The sequence below is a fragment of the Cervus elaphus genome, chromosome 13 (assembly GCF_910594005.1).
Source record: "Cervus elaphus chromosome 13, mCerEla1.1, whole genome shotgun sequence".
NCBI classification, from domain to species: Eukaryota; Metazoa; Chordata; class Mammalia; order Artiodactyla; family Cervidae; genus Cervus; species Cervus elaphus.
This window is the reverse complement of record NC_057827.1, coordinates 18151917-18169344: the sequence shown is the minus strand read 5'-3', so window position 1 is coordinate 18169344 and position 17428 is coordinate 18151917. Positions and strand designations below refer to the sequence as shown.

General features: G+C 49.0%; 1 protein-coding gene across 1 annotated transcript in view; it reads right to left on the bottom strand.

Moving 5' to 3' along the window:
• The window catches only part of FAM174B (family with sequence similarity 174 member B), a 40989-nt gene that overhangs the window by 11280 nt on the left and 12281 nt on the right, over positions 1–17428 (bottom strand). The window contains exon 2 of the mRNA XM_043922235.1: positions 7913–8044. Coding sequence (XP_043778170.1) covers positions 7913–8044 — 132 coding nt within the window. The remainder of the gene's footprint in view (positions 1–7912; positions 8045–17428) is intronic.

The following is a 17428-nucleotide window of genomic DNA, read 5'->3' as shown; positions in this document are numbered from 1 at the left end:
ACTGTTTATAATAGCCAGGACATGGAAGCAACCTAGATGCCCATCAGCAGATGAATGGATAAAGAAGTTGTGGTACATATACACCATGGAACAAATACTTTAAAACAACAATGAGAAAGAATGAAAAGGGGACCATGACTACACATGGGACAAAGAATACAAAGATGATAAAAAGAGAACGTTGTAAGTAACCTGAGGAGGATACATTTGAAAACTTGTATGACAAGGACAAAATCTCAGAAAAATAAAACCCATCAAAACTATCCCAAGAACAGGACCTCCCTGTGGTCCAGTGGCTAAGACTCCGTACTCCCAATCCAGGGGGCCCAGGTTCCGTCCCTCGTCATGGAACTAGATCCTACATGCCCCAAGTAAAGATCCTGCATGCCCCAACAAGACTGGGCACAGCCAAATAAATAATTTTTTTTTAATTGCCCCAAGAAGAAATAAAGACTAAATAGTCCTGTAACTATTCAAAGAATTAGACATCAATAGTGTTTTCCAGTATTCAAACAAAGAAAGCATCCGGGCCCAGACAGTTTTAGCAAATTCTACTAAACATTTAGAAACAAATAATTCTAATTTGATACTATCTCAGAGAAAAGGAAAATAAGGAACTGCCTCAATTTGTTTTATGAAGCTAGTAAAACTTCTATCAAAGCCTGACAGTTCAGTTCAGTCACTGAGTCGTGTCCAACTCTTTGTGACCCCATGGGCCGCAGCATGCCAGGTTTCCCTATCCATCACCAACTCCCCAAGCTTGCTGAAACTCATGTCCATTGAGTTGGTGATGCCATCCAACCATCTCATCCTCTGTTGTCCCCTTCTCCTCCCATCTTCAATCTTTCCCAGCATCAAGGTATTTTCCAATGAGTCAGTTCTTCACATCAGGTGGCCAAAGTATTGGAGCTACAGCATCAGTCCTTCCAATGAATATTCAGGGCCGATTTCCTTTATGATTGACTGATTTGATCTCCTTGTAGTCCAAGGGACTCTCAAGAGACTTCTCCAACACCACAGTTCAAAAGCATCAATTCTTTCACGCTCAGCTTTCTCTATAGTCCAGCTCTCACATCCATACATGACCACTGGAAAAACCATGTAATGCAGGCGTAAGTGGTTTAGCCACTAAGTCATGTCTGATGCTTGCGACCCCATGGACTGTAACCAGCCAGGCTCCTCTGTCCATGGGATTCTCCAGGCAAGAACACTGGAGTGGGTTGCCATTTCCTTCTCCAGGGTTCTTCCCGACCCAGGGATCGAACCTGGGTCTCCTGCACTGCAGGCAGATTCTTTACTGACTGAGCTACGAAGGAAGCACCATAAGTTTTGACTTGATGGACCTTTGTCGACAAAGTAATATATTTGCTTTTTAATATGCTGGCTAGGTTGGTCATAGCTTTTCTTCCAAGGAGCAAGTGTCTTTTAATTTCAGGGCTGCAGTCACCATCTACAGTGATTTTGGAGCCCCCCAAAATAAAGTCTCTCACTGTTTCCATTATTTCCCCACCTATTTGCCATGAAGTGATGGGACCAGATGCCATGATCTAAGTTTTCTGAATGTTGAGTTTTAAGCCAACTTTTTCACTCTCCTCTTTCACTTTCATCAAGAGGCTCTTCAGTTCTTCTTTGTTTTCTGCCATAAGGGTGGTGTCATCTTCATATCTGAGGTTATTGATATTTCTCCCAGCAATCTTGACTCCAGCTTGTGCTTCACCCAGCCCAGCGTTTCTCATGATGTACTCTGCGTATATGTTAAATAAGCAGGGTGACAAAATACAGCCTTGACATATTTCTTACCCAATTTGGAACCAGTCTGCTGTTCCATGTCCAGTTCTAACTGTTGCTTCCTGACCTGAATACCGATTTCTCAGGAGGCAGGTCAGGTGGTTTGGTATTCCCATCTCTTGAAGAATTTTCCATAGTTTGTTGTGATCCACACAGTCCAAGGCTTTGGTGTGCTCAATAACGCAGAAGTATATGTTTTTCTGGAACTCTCTTGCTTTTTCTATGATCCAACAGATGTTGGCAATTTGATCTCAGGTTCCTCTGCCTTTTCTAAAACCAGCTTGAACATCTGGAAGTTCATGGTTCACATACTGTTGAAGCCTGGCTTGGAATATTTTGAGCATTACTTTGCTAGCGTGTGAGATGAGTGCCATTGTGCGGTAGTTTGAACATTCTTTGGCATTGCCTTTCTTTGGGCAAAGCCTGATGAGGATATGACAAAATAGGAAAATTACAAACCAATCTCAGTCTCTAAGAGAAAAAAGAAAGTCCTAAGCAAAATATCAGCAAACTGAAGGTGGCAACGTGAAGAAAAACATGACCAGGACCAAACTCCTTTTATCTCAGGAATGCAAAATTGATTTAATATTAGGGGGAAAATCTATAATTATAAGTTCACCACCTTAACAGATTAAAGGAAAAAGTATAATATTCTCAATAGAGCTAGGAAATACATATAATAAAATCAACATTAGCAAACTATGAATAGAGGGAAGCTTCTTGGAAAAAAACCTACAAACCCTAAATGGTTTGTATAGTATTTACAATAGCAAACACTGCTGTCAGTGTCAATACTGAAAGCATACCCGTTAAGATCAAGAATAAGCCAGGATGCCTAATACCATTACTTCTATTTAACAAGGACTTAGAGACCGAGAATGAGTATAAAAAGGCTTAAAAAAAAAAAGGGGGGGTAAAATGATGAAGGACTTGAGGGAAAGGGAGGCACTCCTACTAGTCTCACGTGATATATTGACACAGAAAACTCAAAAGAATCCACCGTTACACTACTAGAATTGATAAGAGTTTAATGAGGCTGCTGGATATTTTTTAAATCACTATTTTTAAAAAATCAACTGCATTTCTAGACACCATGAACAGAAAGTTAGAAAGCGACATTTTATAAAGGAGGCTCAGATTGAGGTCATGATTCACGTGGCAGCAGCTTGCAGAGGTACTTGTCTTTGAAGCTGTCCCCAAAGGGACAAAGAGAGAAGCCTGCAGCCCCAGAAGCAGAAACGCGGGCGCGGAGGCTGATCCGGTGGGACACGGGGGCCATTACGCTGAATGATCAGGGATGAAAGACTAACACGAATGGACTTGCTGGGCCCCGACTTTCTGCCCAGAATGGGGGTGGAGGAGAGGCACAGAGGCGCCTGGGGGACCTTAAGTGATTCCTGTATTAAAAATCACCACGGGTGAAAGGGCCCCATGCCACTGCTCTGTGATTTAGGGAACGGGGGTGGGGGGCGGGGATGGCATGACTACAGTGGCCAAAGAATACACTCCAGAGCACGCCAACAGACCAGGGGGCAGACTCAGACTCTCAAACAGCAAAAGGATCATCTGCTACCTTAACACCTACCATGGTTCCATGGAATCATCTGCCTAAGTGTCCACTTACAGACGAATAAATGAAGTGTGGTATACACACACACACACACAAAATGGAACACTCCTCAGCACCGAACAGAAAGGAATCCTGCCATTTACAATGCCATGGACGGACCATGAGGGCATCACATTAAGTGAAGTAAGTCAGACTGAGAAAGACAAATACTGTGTGATCTCACTTATATGCGGAATTGAGAGAAATCAAACTCATAGAAAAGGAGATGAGATTTGCAGTTATCAGAATCAGGGCCCTGGGGATAGGAGAATTGGGCGAGGGCGGTAAAAAAGGTTCAAGCTTCCAGGCAGGAGACGAATACATCCTGGGGAGGCGATGCAGAACATGACGACTACACGGAACACTGCTGTATGACGGGTCTGAAAGCTGCCTAGAAAGTGGATCCCATAAGTTCTCATCACAAGGAAAAAAAGTCTTTCTAACTACGTTAGGTGCTAGATGTCAACTACACTTATTGTGGCAATCATGTCCCAATACATGTACGTCATATGTATTCCTTCAACTTATACAGTGCTGTATGTCAATCAACAGCACAAGAAAACTGAAAAAAAAAGTTTTAATTTTGCCTTTGCAAAATTATCCATCATTTAGCATCATTTGCCTCTGCTGGTGACTGTCCTAGCCAGGAGCAATGCCAATATAGCACGAACTGTTCCTAGGAAAGGAGCTGGCTCCATTGTCTGAAGCACTGAGATTCACTGGGGAAGGCTCTTGGTCTGACAGTGGGCTCAGTATGTTCCTCCTCCTCATGCCATCAGACGCGACTTCCACCCAGCCGTGTTCAGACCACAGTAGTACTTACATCCAGACACTCTTCCCACCTACACTCAGGAACAAGCCTACAGTAAGACTGTCCAGACAGACTATTCTATTTCTTTCCTCAGCCTTTTCTTATGCAGTCAGACCTGGGGCTACCACAAAAATCACTCCATCCATCGCAGCCCCCAAGGAGTCAGCTCAGACACCAAATACAAATGAGATCCCATTCCATGGCTCAGAATCAAAACAGTCCGTGATCCACTAAAGCCATCCAGGGCTCCCTATTGTACAATAACCCCAGCAGGCCTGCGGGACACAGCTTTCCATTGTGACTCAGTGAAGACAGCTCTGTCTTCACATTTCATTTCATTTTTGTGACTTGAATGTGAGATAGATAAAATAACTTAGCAATAAAATCAGTATAACCACTTCTTATGTACATAGTATTCTGCAGTACAGATGCACATTAGTAATTGCTTTGATTCTTCTTAAAGGGGGTCATTATTTACCTAAAATGCAAATCATAGTTAATGGTTTGTTCCTCTATATGTAACCAACCCATGTCTTAATGTTGTGCATTCTCTGTAAAATTTATGTGTGATTCATTAATAACTCTTTTTCTGATATCAGTATGTACGTGAACACAATAGTACATTTTTTTCAGACATGAGTATAAATAAAATAGCATTTGAAAGTAAAATATATGTATATATCAGAATAAAACCTTGGAATATATCTAGCAAAAATTCATAATACATTAATGGAGAAATTTTTGAAAGACATTTCTTAAAATACCTAAATCAATGGGAAGTCATTCCACACTCATGGATGAGAAGAGAGAACATAAAGGGCCTGATTCTCTTTATTTTTTTTTTTTATTGAGGTATAGTTGATATACAGCATTATGTAGGTTACAGGTATGCAATATAATGATTCAAAATTTTTAAAGGAAAAACTTTTAAAGGTTATACTCCATTTATAGTTATTATAAAGTACTGGCTATATTCCCCGTGTGGTGCAATATATCTCTGTGGCTACTTTCATATCTAGTAGGTTGTATGTCTTAATCCCCAGCCCCTATCTTGCCCCTCCCCATTGCCCTCTCCTCACTGGTAACCACTAGTTTGTTCTCTGTACCTGTGAGTCTGCCTCTTTTTATTTTGTTATATTCACTACTTTGTTGTATTTGTTAATTCCACATATAAGCGATATCATATAATATGTCCTTCTCTGTCTGATGTAGTCCACTTAGTATAAAGGGCTGATTCTCTTTAAATCAATCTACAGAGTCAACACAGCTCTCATCAAAATCCCAAACACTGCTTTCTCGAATCTAACTCATTTATAGCCAAGTACACCCAAGGTCATGCTAGAAAAGGACAATTCAGGAGAGATATGGACAGCCTATATTTGCTCCCTGGAAGGAAAACTATGACCAAGCTAGACAGCATATTAAAAAGCAGAGACATTACTTTGCCAACAAAGGTCCATCTAGTCAAAGCTATGGTTTTTCCAGTGGTCATGTATGGTTGTGAGAGTTGGACCATAAAGAAAGCTGAGCACCAAAGAATTGATGCTTTTGAACTGTGGTATTGAAGAAGATTCTTGAGAGCCCCTTGGACTGCAAGGAGATCCAACCAGTCCATCCTAAAGGAGATCAGTCCTGGGTGTTCATTGGAAGGACTGATGCTAAAGCTGAAGCTCCAATACTTTGGTCACCTGATGTGAAGAGCTAACTTATTGGGAAATACCCTGATTCTGGGAAAGATTGAAGGCAGGAGGAGAAGGGAACAACAGAGGATGAGAGGGTTGGATGGCCTCACTGACTCGATGGACATGAGTTAGAGTGAGCTCCAGGAGCTGGCGATGGACAGAGAGGCCTGGCATGCTTCTGTCCACAGGGTGACAAAGAGTCAGACAGGACTGAGCGGCTGAACTGACCGACTGACTTTCTCAGTTATGGGAAATCTGTGTGGGATGTGACTCTTAGGGGTCAACCTGACTGGGTGACACGGTTCCCAGATATTCGGTCCAACAGTAGTCTGGGTATATCTGGGAGGGTGTTCCTGCCGAGATTAACAATTGTCTGGGTCCAGTCAGTAAAGCAGATTGCCCTCCCCAGCGTGGGTAGGTCTCATCCAACCTGTTGGAGGCCTGAAGAGCGCAAAAGGCAGGATAAGGGGAGATTACTCTGTGCCGGTGTTGAGCCAAGACGCTGGTCTTCTCCCGCGCTCCCACTGGAACTCATACCACGGGCTCTCCTGGCTCCCAGGCCTTCAGACCTGGACCTTTGTAACAAACCTCCTCCTGTATGCACATATCCTATTGATTCTGTTTCTCTAAGAACCCTGTGGGGGAGGGTGGACTCTCCAGATTGGGCCCAGCCTGCATTTGGGTCTCATCTTTGCCACTGAGACCTGAGACCTTGGCCAACCCAGGGCCCCTCTCTGGGTCTCCATGCCCTCATCTCTAAACTACGTTCACCAGAACCTCCCTGGCAGTCCAGTGGTGGGGAGTCCATTTTCCACTGCAGGGGATACAGGTCTGATTGCTGGTTGGGGAGCTGGGATCCCACATAGCTCAGGGCAGCAAGGCCCACACATTCTAGCCACTGAACCTGGGTGCTCTGGAGCCCATGAGCCATGGAGAGCCCTGTGGCCCCACTATAGCGTCACACCCACACTCTGGAGAGCCCATATGCCACAGTGAGGGCCAAAGACAGCCATAAGTAAATAAATAAACTCCAGTCATCCAGCTTTCACACTGAGAATCCCACGGACCCAAAAGTAGTACACCCCAAAAGAAGCCAAAACCAAAAAGACAATCCTGAAGTCACACAGTCATTCTGACTTTTCCATAGGCCACCTTAAAGAAACACGCCTGCCTTTGGAACTCAGCAGTCAGTTCCATCCGAGGAGTAGCCCCCACCCCCCATGCTCTGTCACCTGCTAAGAAAGCCTGAAAGAGCGGTTTCCATTCATGTGCATGGTGTGAGGCACATGAGGCTGCGTGCACCAAACCCCCGCCAGCCTGTGCAAGGCAAGCTAACGGTCTGAAATCCAGCTCCCCTTTTGCTCCGGTGAAGCTGGCTGCTCCCAATGAGGGAGTCCTGGGTTCAACCCCTGGGTCGGGAAGATCCCCCAGAGAAGGAAATGGCAACCCACTCCAGGATCCTTGCCTGGAGAATCCCATGGACAGAGGAGCCTGGTGGGCTACAGTCCATGGGGCTGCAAAGACTTGGACAGGACTGAGCGGATCACACTTTCACTTTCACTTTAAAGTGTTAGCATCTGGAAAGAGCTAGGAATACCCACTTCCCTGCTGGCTTTCTGGGTGCTGTGCATTCCCAAAAGGGATCAGAGCACTTCTCCCCACATAAGCAGAATGCCCCAAGGTCAAAGACAGCCAAAAAACAAGATTATACTCCTGGCCACTCAGTGTCTTCAAAGGGGGACCACACCACCTTCCTGAGTCTGTGAGCGCAGGAGGAAGCCCCTGTCCCCAACCAGCTTCTCTTGTTGTTGTTCAGTCACTGAGTCGTGTCCACCTCTTTGCGACCCCATGGACTGTAGCCCGCCAGGCTCCTCCGTCCATGGGATTTCCCAGGCAAGAAAACTGGAGTGGGTTGCCATTTCCCTCTCCAGGGGCTCTTCCCTACCCAGGGATCGAACTTGCATCTCTTGCTTGGCAAGTGGATTCTTTCACCACCAAGCCGCCAGGGAAGCCCCCCAGTACCTGTATTTGATGTCAAATACTGTGGAGTCCTCGTCCTCATCATCCTCTTCGTTCAGCGGGGCCATTTCCACTCGCTCGGCGGGAGTGGTGATGATGTCATACTTGCGGGTCTTCTTCAGCCTCTTCCCGGACCTGGACAAGGATAAGCACATTCCTGAGACCCAGGCGATGCCCACTGAAGTCAGCCATACTGCCACCCCCAGCCCAGCTCCCAGGAGATCTGGCAAAACCCCACCCAGCTCCTCCACTTCCGACCATGGGACCTCGGGCAGGATCCTGACCTCAGCATCCCTCGTTGGTCCTCACCCACAAAGCAAACAGGTGCCCTGAGCGCCGTAAAGCCCTGGGATCAGGATCCATAACACCCAAATACAAGATTTTCAAAAGGCAAAGTAAAGCAAAGAAAACCCACGACGCGCCAAAGATCAGAACGCTCACCATGGATGGAGCTCAGCCAGGCCCTGGGCCAGCCCTGGGCAGGCCAGGCCCTGTGCCCTCTGCCCCCGACCCCGCGCCCTTGTCCCAGCTCTGCTGTGTTGCAGGTCACTGCTCCAGGCACAGCCATCACAGCCTGGTACCGCCGTGTGTGCTGCCCACGGGCCGGCCCGGGCAATCAGAACCCAGGCTGGGCCACCTTCTACCTGTGTGGTCACAGGCCAGTCGGTCAATCTCCCGAGGCCTCAGCGTCCTCATAAACAAAATGGGCTGAGGACAGGGTCTGTGCCTCACAGCCCAGGGAGGATGAAGTGAGACGAGGCATTCAATAAGCCCACGCAGCAGGCTCTCGGCAAACAGGACTGCTGGTGAAGTGAATCAACAGGGAGTGACTCCCCTTGTGGTCCGGTGGCCAAAACTCCGCGCTCCCAGTGCAGGGGGGCTGGGGTTCAACCCCTGGTAGGGAAACTAGGGCCCACATGCCCCAGCTAAAAGATCCTGTGTGCCACAACTAAGACCCAGCACAGCCAAACAAATAAATTTTAAAAAACGAATCAACAAAGAGGAGCTAAATGCGCTACGGCCTCTCTCATATGACAAGGACTTGGACACATCAGTACTGCTTCCGTCACAAGGATTTACGAGCATCGGGAGCTGTAACCCTAGGCTTTTACCTCTGGGATGGTAGACAGTCACCAGGGGCCCCCGGGAAATTGCTGAGCAAGGTCTCTAGTGTCAGACCTTCTATATGAAGCATGCAGCATTGATTAGGCCACGCTGAGAGTTTATGATGCCACAGGGAACAATATTGTTTTATGACTACTGATGCTCTAGGCATTTATTTCCCCACTATTTTGAACTTTATCCCAAATGCCTTGTATCCTCTGATGTCCCTCTTAAAAAAAAAAAATTGAAACTGTCTATGAGAAACCAGTCAAACCACCACCACCCCCAAATCACAAATAGGGCACTGAAGAATCATATTCTCTAAACATGCTTCCCACAGGCCATAAGCCATGTGCGCATAGAGACCATGTCAAAGATACGTGCAGGGTCTCTTTGTCCCCAGCGCACAAAACTCCTCAAGAAGTTTGCAAAACAGTGAAGACAGAAGTTCACCTTCAAGTAAGAATTTCTTAGGAACAGCAACTTGCTCTTTTCTTGAAGAAAGAGAGTGTTAGTCCCTCGGTTGTGTCCAGCTCTTTGCAACCGCATGGACTGTAGCCCGCCAGGCTCCTCTGTCCATGGAATTCTCCAGGCAAGAAGACTGGAGAGGGTTGCCATGCCCTCCTCCAGGGGATATTCCCAACCCAGAGATCGAACCAGAGTCTCCACCATTACAGGCAGATTCTTCACTGTCTGAGCCACAAGGGAAGCCCAGGGAAGCTCTTTTCTTGCCTAGTATTATTCATCAAAAACATGGTTTGTGAAAGGATTATTTACATAGAAAATATATATATTTATCTACACCTTTGACATAAAGCCTACATAGCCGACAGTATTTGCTGCCCGTGGTTCTCTCGGTAGAGACTTTGGGGCATCAGGTATACAGCCTGACAACCCCCTAGCCTCATTACAAAGCAATCTGTCATCCTGCTTCCATCACAGGCAGTGTGTGTGTGTGTGTGTGTGTGTGTGTGTGTGTGTGTGTGTGAAACCACATGGATTTCAAGCATGATGCAGCAAGGTGCAAACGCCACGCCAGGTGGTTAAGAGATAAGAGGGCCACAGGACAGCAGTATTTTGGAAGCAGATTTGTGTGGGAGCTTAAATGCTAACGTGATAAACCCCGCTAGTCCAGATTCTCACCATCAAGATTCTTGTTTTCCCTCCACCTCCTGGCAATGGAGTAAAATAGATCTTTTTATTCTGCCTCAGAGGAGTTACAAACCCTGCCCAATTTAACCTCCAACACCGGATGGAGACATTTAAGCCCAGAAATGGCTCCATACGCCCCAGGCAACCCACGATAAAGCCACAAGGAAAACCACCCACCCCTGAGCCCTCTAGACTAGGGTCAAGCCCCGAAAGTATGCTGACCCACACACCACTCCTTTCTCCGGAAGTCTCCTATCTCCACCTTGATGGGTCACAGCTGTTGGGAGGATCACCTGACTTTGCAAAGGACCTGCCCTTCTGGTAGCTGTGTGCAGAGCAGGGCTGCCCGCTGGGCACACACGCCTGCCAAAGCCTCCGGAACACTAGACCAGGAGACAGCCCATGGACCCGACGGCTCAAGAAGGATCCCATAGATGCCCAGAGAGACTAGCACCCAGGTGATTTCTGGATGAAGTCACCACTGTTGGGAACCATGTTTCAAACATCATGAGGCTGACAGAATGCAAAATCTGGACAGTAAACCTCAGGCTGCACTTGGAACCTGAAATCTGACTTAGTCACTGGTTCTGGAGCAGGACTGGCTGCTGACCCTGGGAGAAGGTTCTGGGGGCTCTGACTTCAGCCCTGCTTCGCGGGAATGAATCCCCATCACCCACAGAATCACCTTCCTTCTTCCTGACTGCTTTTACAGAGTCTTGTGATGAGAAAATTAACCTACTGAGCTTAAAATAAGACCCCTGAACACTTACCCATGGGAGAAGCTGGAACACAACCCAGCCTCTAGAACACCATGGCCTACTTACTTAACACCAGCCACTCCAAACCAGGTCACCTGAGAAGATAATTTTAAACCTCAAGATTACACCAAAAGTGTGACAGTTAATTTTATGCATTGACTTGATTGGGCCACAGGGTACCTCAATAAACACTTAAGCACTATTTCTGAATGTGTCCTTGAGAGTGATCCTGGAATCAGTAGACTGAGCAAACCATATTGCCCTCCCCAGTGCAGCTGGGCCTCACCCAGTGAGTCAAAGGCCTGAATAGACAAAAAGGACTGACCTCACACAAGGAAGAGAGAATTCCTCTGCCTGGGGGCTGGGACATCACACTTTTTTTTTTCCTGCCTTCCTGCCTAATTGAAATCTTAGCTCTTCTTAGATTTCTGGCCTGTATGTGTACACACACACACACACATACACAACACACACACACTCTCTTGGTTCCATTTCTCTGCAGAACCCCATCTAATAACCCTCTGCAAGAACCCTCACGCATACATCAAACACCAGCTCTGAAACAATGAAGACGCTGCATTCCCAACAACTCTCTGAGACACGACACCCTTCACAAAAGAGGAGTAATTCCTGCTGTTTTGCTACTGGGTCTGTTAACAAGGGGAAACCAGGGTTGGGACATGTTGAAAGACTCAGCTTCACCCGTGGCAGGAGCTGTGAGGCTGGCAGAAGAGAGCTCTGGAGGGAGACCATGGCATACAGCTGGAGTCGGCAGGGATGGGGCAGGGGTGGGGGTGGCTCGCGTGCTTCTCAGATTGAAAGGTGGGCTGTTTCCTTACCGTGTGTGAGTCAGAAGCAGGGAAATGCATGCACAGGGTCGATCGGCATTTCCTGCAGACCCTCTGACTCTTGAGCCTCACTGTCCTGGAGTCAGAGAACGGAGTCATTCTGCCTCGGGGAGGAAGACGTGAGATAAGGGGAAACAGACTCGCTGAAAGCGTATACAACTGCTCCGAGGCCTGCTGTCTCTTCAGAATGCCCTAACACAGCCATCGCCAACCTTTTTGGCACCAGGGACCAGCTTCATGGAAGACAATTTTTCCATGGAAGTGGGGAGGGGCAAAGTAGTTTTGATTTCACCCACTGCTCATCTCTTGCTGCACAACCAGGTTCCTAACAGGCATGAGCCAGTTAGGGTTGGGGATCTCTGGTCTAACTCGTCTTTTTCCTAAGAGGTGAGCTCCTCCTGAGTGCCAGCTAACCAATTAACATTAAGATCACGCGCAAAACATAAATCATCCTATGAGGCAACGGGCTTCCCATGTGATGCTAGTGGTAAGGAACCCATCAGCCAATGCAGGTTAGACACAAGAGACACGGGTTCAGTCCCTGGATTGGGAGGATCCTCTGGAGGAGGGCATAGAAACCCACTCCAGTATTCTTGCCTGGAGAATCCCATGGACAGAGGAGCCTGGTGGACTGCAATCCATGGTGTCACACAGAGTCGGACAGGACTGAAGGGACCCAGCACACACGCACACACATAAGGCAGAAATGCTATCTCTGTGTTGCTCAGAGAGGTCGATGTCCCCACGACAGAGAACCAAGGGCTGCCGCAGCACAAACCTCCCTGGAAGGTCACCTTGAACCACCTCACGCCGGCCAAGAGGAAGGCTCCAGTTCTCCACTCACTCTTTCTGCAAGCTCACTCCACACTCCACTAGAGTCCGCCTCCACTTAACTTTAACACCAGGAAACGCTCTGCCCTTGGTATACATTTTTCTGCAACTTGTTGCTTAACACAGCTCACACATTCCTATTTCAAAGCAATCGGGGCAGACTGCTTATAATAAACTCTTTCTAATGCTGACTCCCTCCAGACATGAGTTGGTTTGGGACAGGCCATCCTCCATCTCCTCCCTCCTTTGGGCATCTGTATCCTTTGTGAATCCCCCTGCCCCATGGTCCCTAGGGGATGAGGAGGCCTGACCACTGGCCACACCCCCAGTTCCAGGAGTGGACCTGGGCCTTAAGTCTGAGTCAAAATCAGTGAATTGCAACCCCGAGGCCATGACTGGAAGGTTGGAGGGAGTATGTGACTAATCAGAGCCAGTGACCTTTGCTAGGCAGGCAGGAAAGGAGGCAGGGGATCACCCAAGTAAGAGCCACCTCGCCACCTTCTAGAAATGGAAAATATCCTTTTCCGGTAAGCAGTCTCTGAGGTGACCTCTAAAAACGGTTTGCTATTCACCTGACCCAGAAAACCCCACAAAATCATGTAAATCAAGAGGTTCAAATCTCCGCGTTCACTTTAAGAACACCCGTGAAGCTGCTCAGGCCATGAAGAGCATGCACATCTGGAAAACCACCATGAACGTGACGGATGTGATTTCAAAGGCGAGATGTGTGTCATTCCAGTGACACAATGGTAGAGCTGGCAGGCGTGCAAGGGCCAAACAGTGGGGCTGGATGAAGGGTCGCTGGTGCAAAAAGAGTGCTGAATTTTGACAGCACAAGCTCAGAAATGCAGAGAGTGGTGCTGAATTTACACGCTTAGATGCAGATTCTCTGCTCATGGAGCAGGTCCAGGCAAACCAAGCCCCCAAGACGCAGAGCAGGAGGACTTGACAGAACCCAGGGTCGGATCAGCCTGAGCTCTCCCTGCCACACATAGAGGACCCACACTGAAAAAGAACAGAGTGTTCCTAAACCGGAAGAGGGGGTCAGACCGGAGAAAAAGATACCCTGGAAGATACTCAAGAAATAAAAACTTAACGGCCCGGGAATAAATGGCACAAAAAAAATGCAAATAAAAGTTGTTTTTGTTTTTGTTTTAAAAGAAACGGAAAATAAACCAACATGGAACAGGAGAGACTGGAGGGAGAGACCCTGCTCCAAATCTCCTATGACGCCAGCCCTCCTGACACCAACAAACTACCCTCATCGTCACCAAAGCCCGTCCAGCCAGGGCTTTCGGTCACACACAACCAAGGAACTCTGACCGTCACCGGGTCTCAAAGGAACGTAGGCATAGCTGTGATGATAAACACCGTCTTCTGATTCTCCCAAATTTTAACAACAAACCCGCGTGTAAGTAGAATTTTCCCATTTTGTCAAGCGCTTTAAAACCCCAGGACCCTTGTATTTCTGGTTCTAGAGGCAAAGAACCATACATGTGAAGGATCTCGGTGACGATGCCATCCAAGTTCTCGATCAGGGCCTACCGGTCAACTGGTTTTCCAAAATGACCAACAGCCCCTTCCCACGGGGCTATTCACCAGCACCCTGGTCTGAGGAAAGGGCAAAGGGGACGTGGCTACAGGGAAGCTGAAGTTCCCTGAGAGTCCCCAAGGGGCAGTGGGTCGGCCTCTGGGACACAGCTCGAGAGGGAGCATCTGGTTCTAGACAGAGGCCCGGGCCAGAGTCAGACTTGGGTTCCTATCCTGGTGTCTCTAGTTATGGACCTGCTTCCTCTGGACCTGGGGGCAGCCGCGGGGAGAGGGGAAGACCAGCAGGAGAGCAGCTTGCCACAACAGCCACAGCACCCCCTGCCCAACAGCGGGGAGATTCAGGGAACAAGGAAGGGAAGTGAGAAATGACATGGCTGGCCCATGCTCAACAGCACACCCAAACAGCACGCCCCTCTGTGGCCATAATTTTTCTCTTCTGGTGCCAGGTCCTGCGAGACCAGGAGGCCTCCAGAGAGAGACAGCGAACGGCGGTTTAAAACAAATGCCTGTGTTGTGCTCCACAGGACCCAGCAAGACCAGAGAAGCTCTAGAAGAGACAAAGGACCCTTCCACTGGGGCCGAAACACACATTTCTAACAAGACAGAGGAGAAGTCCCAATTCCTTTCCTCTGAAATGTAATCCTACAGCCAGAGGGTTTGTTTACTCAAAGGCTCGCTGGACGGCTGCTCAGAAGCTGGTCTCCCCATGCGCCCTGGAGGCTGGGACGCGAGGGGAGCCCAGAGGACCAGCGTGGACAGGGGCCTGCTCGCCCAGCCTCCCCTGCGAAGACACACAGAAGAACGCAAAGCCGAATGGGCTCGTCTACTGCCAGAAGTTCAATCTGGGGGCACAGCTATTGGATCCACAGGCTGAGTGTCCAGAGCCTTGACTCCACCTCAGTCCTTCCAACTCCTCTGTCTGGGAGCCTCCGGCCAAGTCCTCACCTTGAACCTGAATTTCGTATCCACGTTGGCCACCTGCCAAGTGCAGCTGGGTTTCCAGGAGCAGATCTCACCGTGGTGGGGGGGGGGGGGTGGGAGGGAGACAGGGAGTGAGTGCAAACGAGCTCGCATTTCTTTCTGGAACGATCTTCTACCACTGACCGAGGAGATGGTGCACAACTCCGTGAACGCACTACAAAACCATGATCTGGGCACTTTAAATGGGTGAGCTGCAAGGCATGTGACATCTTACGAAGCTGTCATTAAAAACAGGAGAAAGAGAGGGACTTCCCTGGTGGTTCTGTGGTTAAGAATCCGCCTTGCAATGTAGGGGACGCAGGTTCGATCCCTGGTCGGGGAACTAAGATCCTATGAACCTCGGAACAACTGAAGCCCCTGTTCTGCAACTGCTGGAGCCCACACACTCTGGAGACCGTGTGCCATAACTAGAGAATCCGCGCACTGCCAAAACATCCCACAGGATGCGAGGAAGAGCCTGTGTGCCACAGCTAAGACCTGACACAGCCAAATAAATAAATACTAAAAAATAACAGGAAAGATAGATATATCTGTATGCATGCATATCTACCACATTCATTCATTTCTGTATTTATAAAATCTCTCTCAAAAGAGTCACAAGAAGCTGACAGCATCCGGAGAAGGAAGCTGGGTGGCCCAGGGACAGGGCTGGGAAGGAGCCTGGTCACTGTGCACCCTGGCTCCTCATGAATTTCAAGCCATGTGAATATATGAGCTATTTTTAAAACACAAAAACAAGTAAATAAAATTCAAAGGCAGTAATTCAGGTAAAGATTTAAACAGGCCAGGGGTGTGTCAGGCCTGCCTCTCAGGCAGGAGGCCCTTTCCCTGGAGAGGCCCATGGCCCGTGACGCCCCCCCACGGCCTCATCCCACCCAGAGGCTGCCTGCCGCCTCCTGCTCACCTGCTGACAGGAAGAGCCAAACCCAGCATCTCTGGCCTCTCCTCCACCCGAGCTGTGCCCGCTGTGAAGCCCAGTAAAGTCAACAGCTCTATGGCCCAAGGGCCAGCTTTCTGCTGAAACCACACTACTCGTTCCAAGGAACACGCCACCTTTGACATTTGGAAAATTAATAAAGAAGATGAAAACGGAATGTGTAAGGGAGAGGCCGAATCGAGCAGCTGCTGAGAGTCAGCTGCCCGCCTTCACGCTGGGCCGAAGCTTCCGAGGCCCTGAGGACACAGGCCTTTCCTGTTTTTAATGTTTTTGGCTGCACTGGGTCTCTGTTGCAGGGCAATCGCACAGGCTTCAGTGGTTGTGGCACGCGGACTTACGTGCACGTGGGATTTTAGTCACCGGACCAGGGATCAAACTCGCGTCAACCACAGTGGCAGGCAGATTCTTAACCACTGGTCCACCAGGGAAGTGCCTAACCTCTGACCTCTACCCTACATCTTCTCCCTCGGGACGTGACATAACTGAGCCTTCCCTAGACAGCCAAGCAAGCTTGGAAAAAGAACACGACCCCCAAACCCACTTTCCAGCCCCACCACGGCGGGAAGAAGCAGGCGCAGGAGAGACAGCGACAATAGTGCTACGTCTCCCAAGAAGGGGCAACGGCCTGGCATCAACCCCGGGATCAGTGGCAAACCCAAGGCTGGGGAAGTGAAAAGGGAAGTCGCTCAGTCGTGTTGACTCTCTGCGACCCCATGGACTGTAGCCTGCCAGGCTCCTCCATCCAAGGGATCTTCCAGGCAAGAATGCTGGAGTGGGTTGCCATTTCCTCCTCCAGGGGACCTTCCTGACCCAGGGATCCAAGCTGGGTCTCCCGCACTGCAGGCAGACTCTTTACCGTCTGAGCCACCAAGGAAGGCTGGGGACTGGGGGACAATTCCCAGTCACTGGCCTCCTCCCCATCCTGCCTGGGGCACGGCCCCCAAGCTCTGCCCATCACCTTCCTTTGAAAGCGGCTTAACCGAGCCCAGGCCCGGGGTGATCTGAATCTCACCTGGCTCCGCTCCAGAGAGGCAACTTGAGGCCCTCGGTCACAGAAGACAAGAGAAGCAGGAGCTTTAGGTCCTCGGGCAGCCCATCGCTAACAGGGCTCCGGCCAAGCCCTGCAGAATGCAGGTGTTGCAGAGCCTTCCGACCCCTGACCCAGGGCCTCCCCTCCCCACCTCTCCGGGCTCTCTGCGCCAGTGCAGCACCCGGCAAGAGGAACCACGCAAACGCCCCGAGCCGGAAGGCACAGGCGCAGTGCAGCCAACGCTCCGCCCTGGGGTCAAGAAGACGCAAAGACTGGGTCTCGCAAACCCAGATGAGATGGGATCGCACCTACCCAGCTCCTTCCACC